Source organism: Pangasianodon hypophthalmus, chromosome 13 (genome assembly GCF_027358585.1).
Source record: "Pangasianodon hypophthalmus isolate fPanHyp1 chromosome 13, fPanHyp1.pri, whole genome shotgun sequence".
Classification (NCBI taxonomy): Eukaryota; Metazoa; Chordata; class Actinopteri; order Siluriformes; family Pangasiidae; genus Pangasianodon; species Pangasianodon hypophthalmus.
In genome coordinates, this window is record NC_069722.1 from 19,587,338 (window position 1) to 19,612,035 (window position 24,698).

Sequence of the window (24,698 nt, forward strand, 5' to 3'; positions counted from 1 at the left end):
CATTTTCTCAAAACCACCCTTAAAATCAATGATGTTTGTTTAATTCATTCATTCATTCATGTTCAATAAGCTTTTTATCCTGATCCACGGCCTATCTCGGGAACACTGGGGTGGGAATACACCCTGGATGGGACAATAATGTACCAGCGATTATGCAAATGAACTAAAATCAGCCATGCATTTTGAAATAGCACAAACTGAAATTTAGTAACATATGAGTTTAAACAAATAATAATCCAAGATATTACACCTGCCAGAGCGACGTATGAACTGTGGTTAAAATAGAAACATATCAACAATAGCCCATTTACTTTCAAGGAACTTGCTTTCTGTAAGATGTTTCTTTATCATTTATGAAAGAAAACTTATTCCTTACATAGTCAAAAACACACTATTTAAGACAATTTAGTCATTTCTCTTTAAAGTTGAGTGCAAAAGTTTGCATACAAATAAACAATAAACTGAATTATTAAAAAAAAAACAAGAAACAAAATGATATCTGTTCAAAAGTTTGAATGTAGTATAAATATTCTCTAACATACCTTTAATACGTTGCCTAAAATTGCCTATAATAAACTCTACATATTTTTGTGGAGCTTTTGGATCCTTTCAGTGAAAACAGAATACTAAAAACACTGAATAAAGCAATAAAATGACTGGAATCACCACTCAGGCTACTCTCAGTAGGGGTTGGAATGATATAATAATATTCCGGTGTGATAATGCTCCAACCTATATGGTGGTTTTCATTATGTCACGGCTTCTGCTTACGGCTTTTATTTTCACAGAGAAGCAGAAATTCACTATGTAGGGTCTGAAATAAAGGCTTCTCAGCTCTATATAGTGCAGTTTATGTTCACTTGGGATTCCACTCCAATATAAAGGCCTTCCAATACAAAGGGCATGACTTTATCCATGTGTTTCACACTTTAGTCGAGCAGCAAATTTCACCTTTCAACCTTATGCTTATAACAAAAGACTAACAATGTACCTGTTTTAGATTACCACAGTAAATAATACAGAAATCTGTGATTTCTGTGTGTGGGACAGACTTTTTTTTCTGCTTTTCTAATAAATTTAATTGGTTCTATTTCCCAAAATATAAGCAAACTTATTTAAACCAGAACAACCCTGATCCTAGTCCTGATGCACACCTCTAGTCTCAACCAGATGCCCTGTTCATCTGTCTAGCAAGCTTTCTAAAATTAAAAGAAACGGAAACAAAAAAGTGTTTTCTTTCGCAAATACTGATTTTCTCTCTCACCCTCTGTTTCTGCTCCTTTCTGTCTTTCCTTGTCTCATCTTTTCCTTTCTCTGTTCTCTCTCAGTCTGCCCCTTTCTCGAACCCAGTGTTCAAAATAGTACCCTAATCACTGTTCCCTACGCTGGACAATCAGGCTCTACATAGAACGCTATAATAGGGAACAAAACTGATGATTGAAGTAAATCATTTCATACACATTACACAGATTTGCTCAACAACAATCTGCTCTGTGAGAGTAGTCATACTCCATCGCATCAACACCATGCTAGAAAACTCGTTATCCACACAATTATTTGAGCTGTATCAAATTTACAGACAATAAACAACCATACAACCCAACAACTGTACACTGAACATTCAGTATGTCACTATGGAAATGACAGGAAGGCAGCATGCTAAAATTATAAAGTATCCAAATAAAGTGAAAAACAATCAGAAACTTTTTTAGGGAAAAAAGGAAAAAAAAAACCTTACAATAACCTAGTTGCATAAGTGTGCACACCTCTAAACTAATATTCAGTTCAATTTTATTTGTATAGCGCTTTTAACAATGGACATTGTCAAAAATCAGCTTTACAGAAATAAATACGTTCAAATTAATACTTTGTTGAAGCACCTTTTGATTTTATTACAACACTCAGTCTTTTTGGGTAAGAGCATCTTGGCAATATTTTCCCACTCTTTCTTGCAAAAACATTCTAGATCCATCAGATTGTAAGGGCATCTCCTGTGCACAGCCCGCTTCAGGTCATCCCCCAGGGTTTTAGCTGGATTCAGGTCTGGGCTCTGGGTAGGCTATTCAAAAAACATTGATCTTCTTTCAGTTAAGCCATTCCTTTGTTGATTTGGAAGGAAGACAGCCTGCTAAAATGGAAATGGCCCTTCAGATTTCTTACAAATGTGAAATGACATTTATAAGAAATCTGAAGGGCTGTTTCCATTTTAGCATGCTGTCTCCCTTAATAATGGTGTATACAGATCAAACTAATAAACAAAATAGTGTATTATGGGTATTCACTGAACAACCAGGAAAATAGTGCACTATATAGTGAATAGGGAGTCATTTTAGACTCTCTCTCTCTCTCTCTCTCTCTCTCTCTCTCTGACACACACTGTTAGTCACACTTCACAGTAAGACCCGCTTGCCTTAATTTGCTTTCACATTCAGTACTGGCTTAAAGGGGTTTACCCTTCATGTGTAACAATGTTATTTATACTGCAATGATGTCAGTGCTTCCTTTAAAATGCATTTTCCCTCCTTCTGGAACATTGCTTTACTCCTGGAATGAAAGATCTTTGTGTTCAGTGTTTTTATAAGAGCTACAAAATATAAGCCATTGCCAATACATCTAATGTTTTGACAAGCAATACTAACTCCAGTTGCATGGTTTATTGTATATAATAGATTAGATAGATTTCACACAATCCATTTAAAGTAGAGACATTCTCAGTAGGGTGCCAAGGTTGTACAGCAGGTAGCATTGCTGCCTCACAGCTCCAGGATCTCCTGATTTTTGCATGTTCTGCATGTCCTTAAAAACACTGGTAGGTGGATTAGCTATGCTAAATTGCCCCTTTCTGTGAATGAGAGTGTGCATGATGCCTTCCCGCCTCTCACCCAGTGTTCCCAGGATAGACTTGATAAAGCAACCCTGACCAGGATAAAGCAGTTCCTGAAGATGAATGAACTTTCTCAATATTTCAGCAAAAATCTAATAGGGAATGGGCATATACTCACTTGCCACTACAGGAACATCATACTAATACTGGGTAGGTCCCTTTTTACTCTCAGAACAGCCTCATTTTTTTCCCACAAGCTTTTGGAAACATTCCTTTGAGATTGTGGTCCATGTTGCATCACACAATTGCCTCAGATTTGTCAGATGCATGCTGTGAATCTCCTGTTCTGCCATATCCCAATGGTGCTCTATTTGATTCAGATCTAGTGACTGCGGAGGCCATTGAAGTAAACTGAATTAATTGTCATGGCCATGGATCCAGTTTGAGATGATTGTGCATTGTGACATAACACATTATCATGCTAGAAGTATTATAAGATGGGTAAATTGTGGCTATTAAGGGATGCATGTGGTCAGCAACAATACTCAGATAGGCTGTGGCATTCAAACAATGCTCAACTGTTATTAAGGGACCCAGTGTGTGCCAAGAATATATTCCTCACACCACTACACCACCACCACCAGCCTGAATTGTTGGTCCATGGAGTCATGCTGTTGATGCCAAATTCTGACCCTACTATCTGAACATCGCAGCAGAAATCACGATTTATTAGACCAATTGACATTTTTCCAATCTTCAACTGTCATGTTTGAGTGAGCCTGTGCCCACTCAGATTCTTGTTCCTGGCTGACAGGAAGTGGAACTGATGTGGTCTTCTGCTGTTGTAGCCCATGTACCTGAATTTTGGTCCCAGTCTGGCCTTGATATAAACCTATCATTTGAATTACAGCCAGAACTATTGTCAGATTTAACAACACCTTCTGTTTCAATAATTCAACAGTGCTGTGGCATAAACTATACTTATTATTACAGGATGACATGGTAACCAGATACTTTTGGCTACAGGACTAGTAAACAGGCCAGTGATTCTGACACTGGAACTCCTGTCTGCTTATTACAAATACAATCTACATTGCTAACAGTTAACTAGCCTCCAAGCTTTGTGCTAGCATTACAGTACAGTACAGAATTTTGATACTCGAGCAGTTGGGCTATTGTAGTTTAGTTTTTAAACTTTCAAACACTATAAATACACATTAAACAATTTATTATTCACTATAGATTAATCTTTAATGGTTTAAAATAACGTGTTCTAACAGGAAGCTAGTGAAGAGAGAGAATGTGAGAAGGACATTGGTATTAATCGGAATTTGGCAATATTCTAATTAGTATTATGTCATGTAAACGCCGCAATCCGATTGCCCAATTCAGATTAGGACAATATTCTGATTCCCGCCCCTGGAATATCCCTGTTCTAATTGGAAATTTGTTGCATGTAAACACCTTATTCATATACATGTGCATGCTCAGTCAGGAATTGTGGGTGCTAACAGATGCTTAGCTGTAGTCTGGGTATTTAAGAATGGCAACTCAGGCATACTTACAACAATCATGTATACAGGAATTTTCTGATGCCTGTACGCATATAAACATTGTATTTGGAATATACTCCGAATATAGACCTTAAACGGAATCTGATGTGCATGTAAACGTAGTCATCGTCTCTCTTTCTAGTGACAAACAGGAGACAAGCAGCTGCACTTTCAACTAACTGTAGGCAAGACAAAGATGACTGACAAACACCCACGTTAACAAGCCATGCAGCAGTCAAGACATGAAGTGAAGCATTTACCACTATTTTCAAATCCATGATGGTGAAAGCTCTGAGCTGGGGGAAGCTTGCTCTCTGAACTGAGATACTTTTTAGTCAGACTTTCATGCCTAATTTGCAATAACACCAAGATGTAGAGCGGTGGCACTCCAGATGACAACTTTGCAATCTGGATGTTGTGTGACGGGGTTGTGATTAACTGTATCAAAGGCATTTGTAAAGTTGAGTCAATTAAAACATGCACTTATACAATTACCAGAAGCAGCAGGTCAAAAGACCCTCATAAAGAATGCAAGAGCCTATGAATATTCATGAATATGTAAATAAATATATACCCCCCATGGTTGTGCTGGGATATTAGCAATGGCATACTGCCAGACTGGCTCAGTATCATCATATCGTCATATATCATATATCATCATATATATCATATATCGTCATATCATCATATTCTAATAATCACTAGCCCAGGTGCCTGGGACAAGCAAATTACATATCCAGGCTAACTCTACTCACCGACTTTTGCAAAAGAATACTTTTCATTTGACTTGTTTGTTTAAATGTAGCATTCCCCCAATTGGTTCAAATAATTCTCTGTGTTGCAAAGCAAAAGCACACTTAATTAGCTCATCATCACTTGCAGTTATATTATGTTATTTGCTGCTTTTTAGCCAAAACATGGGACTACACTGTAGCTTTCACTTGCCCCATGTCCACCCCTGCATGCTACCATAAAGACTTTTCGTAACTGACATTAGGTAAGTTAGCTAGCTAGCTCATCAAGCAGCTAAAAGCTCTCAGCTACTGTAGCATAGTCATGTTTCCACTATGGTTCCAGAGCCATCTGACAAACTTCAGGTAATGACAGTCACTTGTAAGAGTAGTCCACAGTTCCGGAATGAGTTCCTGTTCTGCATGCCCATTTTGTCTCCATTTTGTTTTTACCTCCAAAAATTAACAAACTGATGCTATATGCTAGCAGGAAGTGTAATTACCAGTAAAGCCCAATGTGGAAGTTATCTGTTCATTCATTTACCTTCACTTTATTCTGTTAAGGGTTGCAGAGGATCCAAAGCCTATCTCATCCTCTGGATGGGACTCCGGTCTATTGCAAGGCATCATACATTTTCATGCTCATTCACACCAGGGACAACTTAGGATACAAATCCACCTAATAATATGATTTGGAAACTGTAAGTGCTCAGAGAACACCGACAGAACGTACAAAAAGGATCGAACCCAGAACCTGGAGATATAAGGCGTTCTGAGAACACTACCTGCCATAACACTGTGCCACCCCAGATATATTTCTTATATCTGATGCTACATAGATGTTAATATCAGTAAGCAGTGTGCGTTTAATGGTGCAGGTGGAGGAGTGCACAGTGAGAACAACACTTCTAATGGCTTGTTGACTCATCGGCTTTCATTAAGCACGGGCTTAACGATCTCCACAGGGCGCACTTATCTCCCCCACTGCTCATTGCAAAATTAATCCACACATCGCTTATTAAACACTAGCAAGACGAACGCTGTGCTTTATCCGTACGGTAAATCAGCTTCCCAAGGAGCGTCATTACAAACATGGCACAAGCTTCTGTCTAACACAATGAGCTGCAGGAGCTCACATTTACAGCTAACCTTTCACTCTCCGAGCTGTGAAAGGTTTCACGTTATTAGTATGACTGTAGTTTCAATAGTTCCAACCCAATCTAATTCCATACTTTATCTCTCCATCTCCTTCTCTCTTTCTTACATTATATTTTACATTTCTATAAACTAAAAGAGCAAATAAAAATGATAATAATAAAAAGACATCAGTATAAGGTTTCATTTTTGGCATCCACATCAGATTATTTGTTGTTAAAAATGTCTTAAGGCAGGTTATTTTGGACTTTTGTGGAACCAAGTGCAACTGCACAGAAATGTGCACAGCACAGTGTGAAGCGAAACTGGGGCTGATTTCTTTCTAGCCCAGACTGTAGATTCATGCAGCCCCACTATGCTGACACATCCATAAAACATCATCAGTAATGATGCACGTGAAATATAGTCATAGGCGTAATGAACACGAATAAGGTGAATATTTTTTTATTTGTCCGAAAGGATCAGCTTTTCTATTTGGTATTCAGAGGAAACATAGAATGAACCCGGTAGACCATTATGGATTTGAAACACTAGAAGTCTATTATGCAGCTGCCTTCAAATGTGTGTTACACAGTTCCCTCCAAAACTACTTGAACAGCAAGGCCAATTCTTTTGTTTTTGCTGTTTTTGAGATCAAAAGATGAATATGAGACAATACACCTGACCATAGGTCTTCATTTCCTGATATTTACATCTGGATATCTTAAACAACGTAGAACATGGCACCATTGGTGGCAGACCATTCAATTTGTAGGTGAGAAAAAGTATTGAAACAGATAGTCTTAAAGTAAATTAAAGTAAATAACACATAATGGTTGAATACAGTCTGTCCTACATCATTCTTAATATGACACTGATTAGACCTTGTGATATAATGCTTAACCCTAATAGTCTCATTGTCACACTATTGATAGTTTCCTCTATCTAGTATCACACTATTGATAGATAGTTCTCTCGATCTAATATCTAAACCTGGGACCCTGAAACTGTGCAGTGGCAATGCTACCTGCTGAACCACTGCACTGCCTGTCAGTGATTTCATGCATAAAATTTTGTGTCAAAGCTACCAGAGAGAGTAAATGGGTACAGATTTTGTGTCACAAGCCAGATTGCAGCCACAAGCTGAATCCCAGCATTCTCATTCTGATGAATTAGGACCACTCATTTCAAATCAGTAGGCAGCACTGCATATTTATTAGCATATAGGGATATGTGGATTAGTGAATAGATCCAGACAAATGAGTTCTAGCAATGTCAGAAATTTTGGATCAGAATCTAACAGTGTGATTGCTGCTACAATACACAAATAAAAAAGTCATGAATAGCAGAATGTTGTCACTAATTTGCATTGTAGGAATACTGTACGTAAATGTTAAAACATGAGAGCGCTTTCTGTTAAAATTAGGAAAATTATTCATGACAGGATTGTGATGCAGTCTGATGCAAAGTTACTGTAACCAGTCAGAAGTGGATTATTTTCCTATAACTGCATGTCCCCAAATGTTTTATTCATCTTGCACCGCAGCAATTTTCCTCTCACACCAGCCACTCTTTTTTCTTTGTGTTGTCAAGACAAAAAAAAACACAGCTGGTCATGATACTGAAAAACCTGAAATCACTCCTATGTCCTGAAGACTTTTCTAAGGTGGAAGACTTACTGACAGTTAAAAAATGCTGAGACTGGAGACTCCCATTCCATTAGTGTTAAATAAAAGTCTCCTAACTGAAAGCTTCCTCAGATCAATGATTATATATACTTCTTTCTTTAAAAACAATAACACATTTTTAAATCCATGTATTATTAGCTTTAGATTATGTATGTATGTGGAGCATCTGCCATAAAGTTCCTGTGAATGAGCTGTTACTATAGAAATTAGAATGTATTAGAACAAATGCACTAATATCAACCTATCATGTGAATTACAGCCAGCACTACTGTCCGAGCTGTGTTGTTACAGAAAATTAATCAACAATATAATAGAATCTTAATGATGTCCACTGACTTGCAGCACATGTGAACATAAGTGATATCGCATATGTTACCATAGAACTTCACCACAAATTGTATTAACATAATCTTGTACAGTGTGACAGTGTGAAACTTACAAGCCCAATGTAAAGCAGCCTTTAGCGATTGTGTGATTGTGCTAGAGACCCAAAACTGAAACAACAAACTAACGCTAAAATGAACAACTAGTAATGCTTGCATCCATTTCTTATTTTTATTTCTTAAATATAGCCAAGAAGAAAGTTTAAAATTAAGAACAAAGAAGTGGTGGGACAAATGATGACTGTAATCAGTGATTGGTTGTTGGGAACAATGGTGGGAACAAAAGGCTTGTGCAACTCAGTCAGCCTATACACAGTAGCGGTAAGTCAACCAAACCTGCTCTCTCAACTCATATAACCTCAACTCATATAACCATCCCACACAGGAAGGTGCTGGTCCCATTACTTGTAGAATAGCATATTCTGAGAACAGGTCTAGTAAATCAGTGACAATCCAAAGGCAGTGCCAGGCAGCTGACCAACAGACTAAACTCACTGTAAGTTCTTTATACTAACATAACATACACAGCCACAAAGTATAAGTCTACTCTGCCGGTTCCACTAATTAATATTTATAGACCCCAAGGACCATTTTCTGAATTTTGGTATTAATTTGCAGACTTTGTTTCAAACATGGTTGTTTTTGTAGAAAAAGCAGTAATTGTTGGAGACATTAATATTCATCTTGATGACCCTCTGAGAACAATGTTTGTGTCCATTTTAGACTCAGTAGTGGTCAATCAGAATATAATAGGACCCTCTCATTACGGTGGACACATCCTTGATTTAATATTGGAACTTGGATTAAATATAGAAAGCATAGTCACACTACTGCAGTCTGAAGCTATTTCACTACCTCATCCATTTAAAATGGGTCTTAGTCATAATACAGTACATGCACCTCGCTAGACTGTCACATCAGGGGTACAGTCAAGTCATCTAATTTTTTTTTTATTAAAAAAATATCAACTTTGGTTTGATTGGTTCACCCTCTGACCCCACAGAACATGATCAGGTGAATAAATGCTTAGAGTCAACCTTATTCTACTCTAAGCAATGTAGCCTAGCTTAAGAAGAAAAATAATCAGAGAGAAAAAAATAGTATGCATTAGTGATGACTTTATGATTTTTTTCAATGGAAAAATTGAGAATATCAGATGGAAAATTCTGAGTATTAACTTATAATCGGACAATTTGATAACTAACTGCGTAGAAAGCAATATGACCACATCAGTAGATCGATTAGAATCTTTTCCTCCAATTTCACAGACAGAACTAATTTAACTAATTTTCTCTTCAATATCATCAACTTGTGTACTAGATCACACACCTACATATTTCCTCAAATAGATACTACCAGAAGCAATCGAATCTCTATTAAAATTAATCAACTCCTAACTTACTCAGGCTATGTACCTCAATCCTTTAAACTACAGCAGTTATCAAAACCTGGCCTTGACCTCTGTCAGCTTTCTTACTAAGAAACCACCACTTCAAACCTCCTATTATCTCTAAGATGCTAAAAAAGGTTGTAGCACAGCAGTTACGGTCATCGTGCATAGGAATAACATTCATGGAATCTTTCAGTCAGGATTTAGGCCTAATCACAGTACTGAAATAGCACTGGTTAAAGTGGTAAATGACCTACTGCTGGCCTCTGATCAGGGCTGTTTCTGCTTGGTTGAGTTACTTGACCTTACTGCAGCCGCTGATACCATAGACCATAAAATTCTTCTAGATAGACTAGAAAATTCTGTTGGAGTTAAGGGAATGGCTCTTTCCTGGCTTAGGTCATATTTGTCTGATCTTTATTAGTTTGTAGATGTAAATGATGGCTTCTCATTGCATGCAAAAGTCAAGTTTGGTGTTCCAAAAGGCTCTGTTCTAGGCCCACTGCTCTTTTCTCTATACATGCTACCTCTGGGTACAAGTACACATACAACTCTGGAAGAGTAATGACTCATAATTTGGTGCCTCTTAGAAGAAGATTGGTTCCTTTTTGAGTCAGGTTCTTCTCAAGGTTTCTTCCTCATGCCATCCCAGGGAGTGTGTCCTTGCCACTCTCGCATCTTGCTTATTAGGGATCTAAATCCAAATCTATATTCAGATGCATTGATAAAAGCACAATGTAAATAAAATCGAATTGAAATGTTAGCTGGAGACAGGACAGGACAGCTGACTTTTTTTTTCTTTTAAAATATGGCTTTTTTAACTGAAAGTCACTAAAGGAGTCTAAAAAGTTTACAAATCTAGCGACAAAGTCAACACTGTTTAAGGGTGTATGGGACATAGTAGGCCACTCAATTTTAAATTTCAAAGCCAATCAAATGCCTCATGTTTGCAGGGGTTAAAGTAGGGGCAGCAATTGAAAAAGACATTGTGCGAGGACAGCAAGGTACCACGACTGTAAACAAGGATGGCTGAAGTCTCTAAATAAGACACCAGCTATGCATGTATCTGTGTTTTGTGTGCACGGAGAACAGATTGCAGGCAAACAAACAAAACCAAAAACAAACAAGGCCATAATGGTTCAGATAAACAACAATTCAAGAATTGCTTGAGATGTTACTTATCTGGACATTAAAAGTGCACCAACCACAGGAAATTAGGGCAGGGTTTTTCAAGGGAAAGTCTATGGCTATAATATTGTCTGCACTTGTCCGTTTCTCATTTTCACTGTAATTCCCTGCCAGGTTTTTGAAAGACTGTCTCCAGTCTGGCCCTGCTGGACTAGCTAGCATTATGTTGGCTTAGTTAAATATAACCATGGCAGCAATGACCTGGCAATCAACCACAAATATGAGTGTTAATGAGAACAGGAAAGAAAATGTTTGCTATGAGACAGTTAACTTCCATTGTTCAGTTGGAGAAGCAGTACTTTCCACCATGTTTCTCACACTCTCAGGGTGAACAGAATGACAGAAAAGAACTACAAATGCCACTTCACACTTGTCCAATGTTGTCTCCATATCTGTCCATATGTTGCCTTCCAAATGAGACAGACTTTATCCCATGATGTCTTTCTATTCAGGCTACTGCCAAATGGAAGGGAAAAATGTTGGAAGGGCCCATATTAACAGTATTGTGTTAACTCTTGCTGTTTAACTGTCTAGCTGTTTTCTGAGCATTCACTTTCCTTATGTTCCAGAAAACACGGTGTAAATGCTGCGGGATGAAATGAGTCAATGTGTTTAACTACTGTAGCATATAAAATGGCTTGAATAAATGATAAATATTCATTATTCATTCAATCCTGCAGTTTAAAACAATGACAGAATAAAACACTTAAGTTACATTATAGAGTTTCAGCAATATCCTACAAAGACGGGACAAGATTTTTCCATTACTATAGCCACACACACGCGCGCACACACACACACACACACACACACATGTGCGCGCAACACATTCCCACACATGCATACACCCTATGCTCACGTACAGTGTTGTATAAGTGTGTGTACAAGGTGTAGTACAAGGTGTTTGGTAGTGTGTGAGTTTGTATGTGTCATTCCCAAGAGCAGGCAGCAGTGATGTCCATCCATCCATCCATCCATTTATTTATGTATGTAGGTATGTATGTATGTATGTATTTTTTTATTTATTTATTACAAAAACCTATTTATATGAAGAAAAAACAAAAAGAACTAAAAGGATTCCTTCTGGTTACAGAGGTTAAGGATAGCATTAGATTTAAGTGTTGGTGTATCATTAATTAGCTGCATTAATAATTATGTCACTGTAAGGTCCTTATAAGGATAGTAAGACACGTGTGTGTGTGTGTGTGTGTGTTTCTGTTTGTGTGTGTACAAATCTGGATTTTTCTAGTGACCAACAACAAGTAGCACTGATGCCCATTAGAATGAATGTATAAAGTCCTATTTGGTTGGGATTAAATTTGCATAGGAACCTGGAGTAATTCAAAATTTAATAAACCTGTGATTTTATTTTGATCCGGAATCCGGATCCAAATTACCTGCTCTGCAATCAAATTATAATTTTAGTCCCCTCCGGATAGATACACTTGTGATTTTGCCAGCAGATGCTGCCTTATGCATTGGGAAAATATTTTTTGACTACTGCTATCTATTTAGCTGCCTAGAGTGTGTATCCACTTCCTTCCTCCTTCCTTCCACAATGTACTTGATATGGATTGTATATCTTTGTCTCTATACTGCCTACACTGTGAGCACATTAGGAGCCCATCAGAAGCCCATACATTGGGAGCCTATAAAATCAATCAGAAGAGTGTGATCCCTAAGTCTGATTAAAGAGGTTATTATGTCAGCTATGTGTATAAAGCTACTTTATATTCACATATACCACAATATCAGGCAATGCTTTGTATTCTACAAATAAATTAATGGACAGTTGTACCACTGTCATCTAACGCTAGATGTTGGCAAATAAATAAACGTGATCATATAACGATGTGTGACACAATCCCCGTTCACAGACTAAAACAACCTAGCAAAAGCTAGTCCCTTCTGCATTAATTTAATTGCCATCCAGACGTGAGGGTTTTATCACAAAGAAGACAAAAAGGTAATTACAGATGTCACCCAATGAAACTAATCCTGTCTGGATATGGCTTGTGTGTGTGTGTGTGTGTGTGTGTGTGTGTGATGTTTTTATGTCTTGGTGGGGACCACAAGGATAGGAATATCTGACAGTTTTGAAAACATACGTAATATGTAAACATATGCATATGTAAGTTCAGAATTGGAAAGGTTTCTGTGTTTCAGTGGTGCTGAGGCTCCTGCTGTCTGTTGCTATATCAGGCCCTGGCTTTGTAAAGACAGAAACCTAGTAGAGATGGAGATTCAAGTTGCACTTCAGCTGAACACTGACTCGTGATTTGACTCAGACTCACAACTGAAGACCTGGATAAAACCATGAACAAAAAAAAGAGAATAAATTAGGACTGGCAAAATAACACAGTGATAAATGAACAAATCTGTACTTTTCTAACTTGCATGTGTGGCTTTGTCTGTCAGTTCAGAGACTACCATGTGCAGTAATTTATTGAAGTGTTATTTATACTATTTATTTATTATCGTAAGACAATGTGGACAGTATGTAGATGTGCCGTGATAGAAATCATATGCAATTAACATTATATTCTTAAACCACAATAAAAACATGACCAATAACACATACATGTCTCAGGCTTTTATATACTGTGGTGTTTATCTATTATTTTTTTCCTTTCAGCTATTGTTTAGTAATGGTATTATTAGTATTGATGTTATTGATAATTTTTTATTCTATTTTAAACAATAGAAAATAACTATCATATGTTAATTCACAGGTTCCCAACCTGTCAAGTCTCAACTTTTTGAAAATTTGAAAGTTGACTTGGATGTAAGATCGGAGACTTGGGACTTGACTCCGAATTCCAGCTCAAAGACTGGAGACTTGACTTGGACTTGCAGCTCAGAGACTTGAGACATGACCTGGACAGCTTAGAGATTTGTGATTCAAATATCAACTCAGAGACTTGAGACATGACACAGACATCAGCTCAGAAACTTAAGACATGACTCATATGTCAGCTCAAAGACTTCAGATTTGACTCAAATGTCAGCACAGAGACTTGAGCCTTGACTTGGACTTGCAGCTCAGAGACTTGAGACTTGAGTTCGACTTGTAGCTCAGAGACTTGAGATATGACTTGAACGTCAGCTCAGAGACTTGAGACTTGGCTCAGACATCAACTCAGAGACTTGAAAAATGACAGATATCAGCTCAGAAACTTTACACATGACTTAGACTTGCAGCTCAGAGACTTGAGACATGACTTTGACTTGTAGCTCAGAGACTTGAGATATAACTCAGATGTCAGCTCAGAAACTTGACGCTTGACTCGAGCTTGCAGCTCAGAGACGTGAGACTTGACTCAGACTTGCAGCTTAGAAATTTGAGACACAATTCAGTCTTGCAGCTCAGAAAGATTTAACTTGGATTTGCAACTCAGATATGTGTGACTTGACTTGAATGTCAGCTCATTCAACTTGAGGCTTGGCTCAGACATCAACTCAGAGACCTGAAACATGACTCAGATATCAGCTCAGAAACTTCAGACATGACTCGGACTTGCAGCTCAGAGACTTGAGACTTGTATTTGCAAAATCTGACATGTAACCAACTTTGGAACCCAGAACATCTTTCTGGTTCATTGAACAACCCTATTTACTGACCACACATTCACCCCTATAGAAAAGTTGACTTAATAATTGTCAACTGTGGGTGGCATGTCACAGCCAACAATATTTTCCTAATTTGACGATCATATGGAAAACATCTCTGAATGGAATTTCCACTCCATCATTAAAGTCCACCCACACAAACAGCCACCATTGCTTCCACTGAGTGCAAGATCAATAGAGCTGCTTTGTGTAAGATAAGACTCTCCAGTGTGAATTCTTTCACAGAAGCTGGTTAAGGATATATCTCAAAGGAGGTTCCTGGTGACTCCTGGAGACTGAGAGGTGAATCACTTATTGAGTTTACTTCAGCTGTAGTCTCCACCCATTTATTCCTCGATTCACATGCTTGGTAGGAATTTTGGTAGGTTCTATTACCTTAGCAGCATTCTGACTACCTGGACAACAAAGATCCAATCTTGAGTGGTGGGTTTCCCCAGTCCTTGATCCATAATGCATGTGTGTCTGCTTGCTCGCTATAGACTACAGTGTGCCTCTTGCTTTCGTCGATGGCAGAGATTTTGTATGATCATTCTGAGTGGTCTTGGGACTTCTTAGTGCTCTGTTCAGTGATGTGTCTGTGCTCACTTTGTGGAACCATGGCACAGCATTCCGAGTGGTGTTGCCCAGTGGCATTGCGGCTGTACAGGCTGTGTGGTACTATGAGCAGCTACACCCCTGAAATTAGATCCTGGCAGCTTCTGGAGGACTCTGTATTTGTCTTTTTCTTTCTGTGTTTGTTTGTATTTTTTGTAACGTTACCTTGGGTGTGAGAAAGTTGCTATAAAAATTAAACATATTACTATTATTATGTTCCATATTTGCTGCTTCAGGAAACGTTTCAATATCACTTTATCAGTCTGTATCTCATATTTTCCCAGCTACCTAAAATCTAACAAAGTCATCACAGAGGCAACCTTAGCTAAATGACATCTTTATCAGGTAGGAAATGTGATCCTGAGTGACACCGGACAACCTGGAAGACAAAAGCTCTGGTTTAAACACCACATAAAGTGCTGTAACCTCAAGTCCAATGACCTTGAGCAACTGACCACTGACATGCCATTATAGAGCTCCATTACCTCTTCTGCAGTTACCATTCTCAAATCCCTTTTATCTTATCCCTGAGGAATTCCAGAAGAGTTAATGATACTAATTCCAGAAGCACTAACTGAGCTTTTTTTGCAGCAAGAAGCTGTTTTTTTGGTGGATGGGTCCATTTCCCCAGTTGTGGTCGTGTTCCAACCTGGGTCTGTTGGGCGAGGGTTGAGCACAGTTTCTCCTCTTCTTTGGTGTGTGTACCTGTTTTCCACTCTGTGTTTCAGACTGCTCACTTTGCTTGCTCTCTTGATGCTGTTGTTAGTGGTGAGGAGGTGGCTCTGCCCTATTCCTAAGGCTCTGTGTTTGTGATGATTGCTGCTGCCATTCTCTGCCATCCATCCCACCTAATAGCCACCCCGCATGATGCTTCATGCATCTCTGCAGCTCCACAGCATGGCATTCATGGTGCTCCTGTCTAGTGGTATTGTGGACATTCAGATTATGTGTGTTTCCCTTGGGAATGGTTTGTAAGGTGACATTGAGTGTGAGGAAGACACTATAGAAGCGGACAGAATATTTGTTTCTCAATTTCTTGATAAGCCTTGGTGAGCAGGAGGATGAATGACTGTCTCTCTCTCTCTCCTGTTGTCTCTCTCTGTCTCTCTTTCTTTCTGTTTCTCTCAGTCTCTTTTAGGCGGGAGAGGCCTGTTTCCAAGGTGATGTGTGTGTGTGTGTGTGTATACAGTGAGTGATGTGAGTGTGTGTGACAGGCTGTGCTCTCCCCGAGGGTGGATTCTTCTTATCCTCACTCGTTCTTTGTGCTTTTCCTCCCTCATTCCCCTGCAACCCCCCACTCGATTCCCCTAAACGCACTCCTCTGAGACCAACTGCATTAATCACACACTTCTCCATCTCTCTCCCTCTCTATCTCTCACACACACACACAAACACAATAACAGTTACAGAGAGAGGACAGATACGTAAAGAGACAAAATTATAAATTATATATTATTATGTATCATTAGTGTTATTACATGTCAAAAATTATTCTCCGTCTCACTATTCATAATTATAAAATAATGGACATGTCGGGAGAGTGGGCATATCACAAAAATGGGCTTGAGATAATGGTAACCATAGAAGCTACCCCTGTGTTTTTGAATCTTGTGAGATATACGTACATGGACAGGAGTTACTGAGGGCCTTCAACCTGCAAACACAACTAGCTGCAGGTTATGAGCTGTGGTAGAACTTTTTTATACAACATGACAGTTATGTTGTCATGTTACCTGCACAGATTCCTAGCAGGACAGGGGTGACAGTGGAAAGGAAAACTCCCTGAGATGACATAGGGAAGAAACCTTGAGAGAAAAACAAAACTGAAAAGGGAGCCTATCCTCTTCTGAGTCATTCATTCACTAGCATTTCTGTTTTTTTCCAAAATTACGTGCATCCTGACGCTACTGCTAATGTTTTTCGTTAGCGTACTTTGCAATATTTCAGATAATTCAAAGCCTGAGTGATGCAAACATGAATCATCATTACTTGGTTTTGCCATTTTTGCCAAGAGATCAGGCTTTTCATACAGTGAGTCCCATTCAGCGGTGGGAGGTATATATTCAGTCAATTCTCCCAAGCACTGACTAGCTTTGTTGAAAAATACACTATGGCCATGTAATGCTATTTGCTTATGTTAGAATAAATGAGTCTTGCATCTTGCACTTCTCTAAACAAGGCTGTCAACAAATTCATACAGACCTCATCTGTCAGGAACCAGACACTTCTAGCAAGAATGAAAATTTCATATGAGTTTTTTCTATAAGCTTCCTTTGACCAGTTATCCAAAATGTTTCAGATGTGATGGCAGCAGGCTGTCATCTGTGCCCTTGTTGTAGGTGGTATACTGATATAAACAAGACACCAGTGAATATTTGTTAAATGGTAGCGATGTTCACAATTAAGCAAAACTGCAAAGGCAACTGTTGTATCTGCCCACTCTAGCGGCCTTTTTTCCTGTTTTCACGTCCCCATGTTCAAACATAACCAGCTGAGTGCTGACCTGATAATCATAATCACTCGTGATGGTAGGTCACCAATATAAAGGCATGCCTAAGTTATTTATTTGCCAGTAGAAACTGTATAGAGTAACATTCAGTGGCATAAAGTCTTTCTATAACAAATACTGTGTTGTCTGCCTGAGGTCTTTGTTTTTGATCTGCATGTGTTTAAATGTCAGGCGGTGGAGCAATGGAAAGAAGTTAAAAGTGAAAAGCTCATTGAAGTGTTATAATTGCCACTTTAATAAATTCTCATTTTAAACCCAATGCAAAGAAAGCTTTGTGCACCCTAAGCATATTTCGTCAAGCCAATAAACTTTATTTGATCATATACAGTGGTAATGCATGTTTATAATAATCTCACTGTTCGACACAGAATACTTCTGTGATATATTTACTTCCTCATAATGAGAAAACTCCTAAATGAAACTCAGCATTCTGATTAACAAATGATATCCGAGTCAGTATGACCTGAAATGCTGGACCTGCACAATAATTAAAGATTAATACCCCAATTTTTGGTTTTCGTTGTTTAATGTTGAATTCTAATCAACGTTAAATACCTCTAAAGGAGTTTTACGCAACACTTAATGCAGAAGCATTCTTTCATATGCACTACATTCAGGAAACTAAAAAAAAAAACACCCTAAAAACCAGCCTTAAGGGTTTTACAGCCACAAGTGCAATGGCTTTGAACAAGTTTTCCATTAAGACAAATAATCAGTTGCCTTTGTTGTTTTTCTACTGTCCCCACCAGTTTCTGACCTTTCTCATTTATACTCTAGTAGTAAAGCTCACAGCATTACCTGGCCTCTAAATCTGTACATTTATGAGGCCTGATTTTCTATAGTCTTTCACTATTATTGGGTAGATGAGCATGTATGTGTCTGATGGACTAGCTAAAAGATGTGAGATAATGTGAGAATGAATAACCCTTGCTCCCAGGTTGAGCTAACGTCCCAGTTCTCAACTTATGACTAAAAGCAACCGCCAACTTTTTTGTAAAATACGCTAGTAATGGAACATTACTTTTTTTAAGGCCAGGAATGATTTACAAAATATATAATACATCTTACCATCATGTTTTGGTTACAGTTTTCATGAAATTCGCTCGACTTGCTCTTTAAAGCATTACTTGTAATGTAGATTACTTGCATGTAGAGTTGCAGGGAGCAGGTGTCCCTACTGCTTTATGCTTTTGAAATTTTGTGTTGCATAAGTAGTGCTGATCAGAAGGTAGTTACAAAAAGTTTCATAGGCACAGTGCACTGACGAACAGCTGTGCACTGTCAAAGTGCCACATTAGCTATGATTAAGCCACTTTGACTGATCACTGGACCTGCACATCCTAGTGTTGATGCATCAACATGACTCAGCTATCACAGTCCTATCCCAACTATCACAAGCTATCATGCAGTTAAACAGTGCAGGTGTGGGTCTCTCAGAACCACTTCATAAGCCAATTTATCGACAATGGGCAGATTTGTGGCACAGTATCTCCTGATACTATAATCTTTACTTCAAATTCTTGGTACATTTGTTATTTGGAATGTTTTATTGCTGTTTACATAACTGTTTAATTCATCATTCATGTTCAGTAACTGCTTTATCCTGGTCAGGGTCATGGTGGATCTGGAGTCTATTATGGGAAACACTGGGCACAAGGAAGGATTAAACCATGGATGGGATGCCAGTACTTTGCAGGGCATCATGCACACACTCATTCACACCTAGAGACACTACAATGTGGCCAATCTAGCTACATGCATTTTTGGGACTCAGGAAGGAACCGGAGAACCAAGAGGAAACCCATGCTGACACGGGCAGACCATGTGAAACTCCATATAGATATTACCAAACCAGAGACCCTGGAACTCTGACCCTGCTGTACCACCTTGATGCCCAGTTCACGTAACTGTTTAAATAAAAAAAAATAATAAAAGATGTGTGAGTTTGCAAGATTTAAATAAAAAATCACTAGTTCTTGATGACATTTCCATACAATATTTGTACATTATTAGCCTATATGTCAATTGCCATCTAAACTGTTGGATCTAAGTGTTTCTACTGTGTCCTGTGTTCATGTGTAAAAACTGTTTTGTATCAGTCAGCATCACATGTTATTGGCATAAAATACACAACCAGATTCAAATACACAACCAAGTTCAAGCGTACAGGTAGGAGTGAAAATAAGAGTTAAGAGAACTGAATGGCACTAACATCCATATACTGCTTTATATTTCTCATTTTTAATATGAAAATTTGTTTTTAATCAAAATGAGCTGGAAAACATCTCTGTAGGAGTGAAAATAAGAGTTAGGGGAACTGAACGGCACTAACATCCATATTCTGCTTTATATTTCTCATTTTTAATGTGAAAATTTGTTTTTACTCAAAATGAGCTGGAAAACATCTCTGTAATTTATTCATTCATCTTTATCCTGGTCAGGGTTGTGGTGGATCCGGAGCATGGGTGTGAAGCAGGATTACACGCTGGATGTGACAGCAGTCCATTGCAGAGCACCACGCACACACACATTTACACCTACATACGCCCTAATGAACAATTTTAGGCGTAGCTTCATACATGTTTTTGAGAGGTGGAAGAAAACTGAAGGACCTGGGGGAAACCCATGCAGACACAAGACAAACATGCAGAGAAACACCACACAGTAACCCAAGCTCAGGATCAAAACCGGGGACCCTGAAGCTGTTAGGCAGCAATGCTACCCGCTGCGCCACCACACCACCCACGTCTCTGTAATGAAAATATGAAACAATGTTGTCTGCACACACACACACACACACACACACACACACACACTCTCTCAGGACTGTTATATTGATCCTTATTGGAATGAAGATAGATTGAAATAAAACAAATGGTATTGCTAATAAATTGAAAGAGATGGCTTGGGGCGATGGGTGAAAGCACTGTAAAGGTGTAAACAGAATGCTTTACCTTCCAGGCAGCAGGTTCTCCACAATCCGGAGTGGGTCATCACTTCCTCATTTTTCCTGCTCGTTTCGTTTTCATGGTTGGCTTTGGTTTTACACACTCCTCTGGAGTAAAGCCAGTAGTCTGTGCCCACTGCGATGGTCATGAGGCTGAAGGCGGCAAAAGCGCCCACTGTAGTGATGAGCATCTGCACGCCTCGGTCACACAGCAGCATCTCTCGGCATGCAAAACTCAAACATACACAAACGTCACGTCTAAAATGTGCTGCTGGTGTGAGAATAGATCAATTCACCATAGTGCTGCTAGTTACAGTCAGTGATGTGATGTGATGTGATGTAGCGTCTCTGTCATTAGTGGTGATTAACTTGTCCACTCTATCTGGTAGCTAGATTTTGGATGTGTGTGTGATCCTGTTTGAGATCTGTTTCACATAATTTGGGGTATTTTCTTCAATTTCTGCTACTCAACTTTTTTTCCTCAGGACCTCAGCGCATCAGAAATGCTTCAAAATGTCTCCAAGCTGCGGAATAATAATAATAATAGTGATAATAATAATAATAATAAAAAGCTTTTTCTTTTCTTTTGAGGAAAACAGTTCTTTCAAAGCCAGCTACTGTTAGTGTAACATTTTACACTGAAGTAAATTTGAATAGACTACCATTCACAGAGAATCTCAAACCTGCTCTTTTGCTGTTTTCTGTGCTGAAGCTCGGCTAAAATCGGCTAACAATGAAATGAAAATATGTATTAATGAATAAAATTGTCCTTCACTTTGTTAATCCAGGAAGAAATTCTCTTTCCCCCGACGAAAGCAGCCGTTTTCCTGTCGAGTCTCAGCCTGAGAAATGATATCCGTGGCATTTTCCCGCGCTGCCATGTTTCCCTCAGGTGAGGGGGAAAAAGCCGATCATAAACGCTTTACTGATATTCACCTCAGCACTAGCTTAGCAATGATGATGTTTCTGTCCTGCTGCTGCTCCTCAAATGTGACTCTACAGAAGGATGAGCGGCTTTAGGAGCGCTCTGATATGGAAGGCCAAAAGAGACAAACACATGGAGAATTTATACGTCCATCCATCCATCCATCCATTCATCCATTCTCTGTACCGCTTATCCTACACAGGGTCACCGGGAGCCTGGAGCTTATCCCAGGGGACTTGGGGCACAAGGCGGGGGGACACCCTGGACAGGGTGCCAGTCCATTGCAGAGCATAATCACACACACACACACACACACACACGCACTATGGACAATTTGGAAAGTCAGCATACAAAGCATGTTTTTGGACTGGGGAGGAAATCAGAGTGCCAGGAGGAAACCCCCACAGCACAGGGAGAACATGCAAACTCAGGCTACGTTTACACGACAAACAATATGTAGTCCAAAACGGAAAAGTTTTTGTCTTGCGTTTTCAAAAAGTTTCACATATACACGACAACGTTTTCAAAACGATTCGCGTTTACACATATCCGCGATAACGGCCAAAAACTGCGCATGTCTACATACCTAACACGTACTACGCACGCGCATGACGTCACCGTTTTCAAAGATTCCCGTATTGGGTGTTAGTCATTATTCTGTAGTGAACAGTAATTGATTTATGGTAAATACTGACTGGAAAGTGGTCAGTAGATTGAGTAGATTAGGTAGTGGTGTTTTAAGTTCATTAGGCTGTAGGTATCAGTGATTGGCCATTAAGCAGTAATGAATGGTGACTGGTCAGCAGTGATAATCAGTGATTGGTCATTACATTGTGCTGATTAATACATAATTGTTCATAAGGTGATGCTGTTTTGTAATTGGTCACTGTGCCAACCTGTGCTGACCAGTGATTGGATTTTGGGCCACTTTGATCAGTAGTTGGTCATTAGACTGAGATGATCTGTGATTAGACATTAACCTGTGTTGACTGGTCACTGGGGAGTGAGGATTTCAGTGTTCAGTGTTTTGTTCAATCATTAGTCCTTAATATCTGGTGGTCAGTATTTGGTCTGTGGTCAGTGATGATTGATAATTGGTCAATAGGTCAGCAGTTGGTCATTCAGCAGTATATATTATAGACTATACTGAGCTATAGGCATCAAAACAATGTTACAGCTGTAAAATTGGTGTACAGATTTGCCATATTTATGGACCATTTGGCATCCCATATGGACTCTCAAACTCTCTCTCTCAAAGTGCCACTTAAGCCTTCATATGCAAAGATATTGTGAATTCATGCATGAAGAATCAGACTCTGGAGAAGAGAAACACATTTCAGAGAGCCACCAAAATTTCCCTCGTACACAGAGACTACACAACAAAAAACAGTGTTAAATTAACAACTACAGTATTGAATCAGTATATACAGTGTTGACGTAACACTTACAGTAAGGAATTAACACTTTATTGTCCATTCAACACCTGAAGCTACAGTGTCAAATAGCTGTTAAGAGTGTACACTGTTGAAATACCACCTAGGTAATTTATTTGAATGAAGCTGGATGCAATTCAAATCTGTAATCATTAATTCAATGCTGTAAGAGTTAATTCAACACAGGCTTGCACACCAAAAACCTCAGTGTTGAATTAACACTTAGTATTAAAATAAGCATATAGGCCAGGGTTGTGTGTCTATAGCCTTGAAAGAGCTTGCATTATAACTTATAGTGTTTACTTTTGTTCAGTTAAGTACTACAATGACTTGAGTGCCAAAATAGCGTGTCAAAATAACTCGGCTTTGTATTAAACTCTTACAGTGTTGAATTACCACCTACATTGTTTATAGACTAAAACGGTAGGTGATAATTCCACACTGTAGGTATCCAGTGCTTTAAGAGCTAATTCAATACCTCAGTGTTTGCTTATGGTGTTACATTAAGTGCATTCATTGAATGAACATCTGCAGTGTTGTATTAATTATAGTCAGATATTCTGTATTTATCACTGTATGGAATTTTGCACAAATAGGAAAGATTACATTAATAATGTGCTGGAATGTAGGTATATTAGAAACGTAGGCCTACATTCACCATGTGAATGCTGATTTCTCAAGTGATTTCACATCAGAACATTTTCTCAGGCCTTTACAGAAATTCCTGAAGGATGGCAACTCAGCATGTCTGCATCTAACACATCAATACATGGCGACACATGGTGAGTCAAACAGCTGTTCTCTCTGATCCACTGATTACCATCACATTAAGGACTCACACACTGTGTTTGATGTAAATGAACTGCGGCTCTGTCTCAAACACATGAACTGACGCATAGCACTCTTTCTAGAACATTGTCCATTTTAAGGCTCCATTGCAATTGCTAAAACATACAAATTCTTTTCTAACATGACTCTCTGATAGTGGTTATTTTATGTTTGTCTGTTTATATGGCATTAATTTTAGTATGTGAAGGAGTGTGTTACCTATACTGCACTGTCAGGGCATGTCCAGTTTAACACTGAGAGATGAGTCGGATTATTACAAAAATAACATCTAAATGGGTGTCTAATGAAATGCTCTGATTAGCTAGTAGGTTATTGATACTTGTGTTTTTTTTTTGTTGTTGTTGTTGTTGCAATGTATACTTAAATGTATACTTATTTTTGTGGCAGTGTATACTTAAATTTTGTGGCAAATATTCAAGTTGCAACAGAAGTTGCAACAGCACAAATGTATGATGCTTCCTTCTGTTTGAAATGCAAAATGCAATATTTTCATCAATATCTTATTTACCAAATCAAACACTGGTTTTATGTACTAGTTATTACAAGATCTATTCAGTTATAGCATTTTTTAATGAACTCTTCTTCTTAATAAGGATAGCAATTTCAAAGACGATTAAATATATTCTTAAATTTGCATTTAAAAAAATTTTTTCAAGGCATTATTTGAACAGTATTTAAATATTTGAATGAACTCATTAAATAACATGTAAAATCCACTGCAGTGTGTGTGGATGTGCACTAAGCTAGGCAGTACAAAGCACACTGAGTAACACTTTGCACATATAGCCAGCGCACACCATTACATTTCACATTTAAACCATATATACTTTATTAGGAACACCTGTACTTCTGCACATTCATGCAATTATAGACTCAGCCAATCATGTGGCGGCAGCACAATGCATAAAATCATGCAGATA

General features: G+C 38.5%; 1 protein-coding gene across 4 annotated transcripts in view; it reads right to left on the reverse strand.

Annotated features, from left to right (window-relative positions):
• The window catches only part of cacng3b (calcium channel, voltage-dependent, gamma subunit 3b), a 35,128-nt gene extending 13,486 nt beyond the window's left edge, over positions 1 to 21,642 (reverse strand). Inside the window, exons 1-3 of one of the 4 annotated variants that reach the window (XM_034310298.2) lie at positions 21,347 to 21,642; positions 21,044 to 21,095; positions 20,579 to 20,805 (exon numbers count right to left, since the gene is read on the reverse strand). In XM_034310298.2, the coding sequence (XP_034166189.1) occupies positions 20,579 to 20,789 (211 nt within the window). In that variant the 5' untranslated portion in view covers positions 20,790 to 20,805; positions 21,044 to 21,095; positions 21,347 to 21,642. Of the gene's footprint in view, positions 1 to 20,578 lie in introns of all 4 variants that reach the window. The other 3 variants (XM_026917234.3, XM_026917232.3, XM_053239426.1) reach the window with 3 other exon arrangements.
• Between the last annotated feature and the right edge of the window lie 3,056 nt (positions 21,643 to 24,698).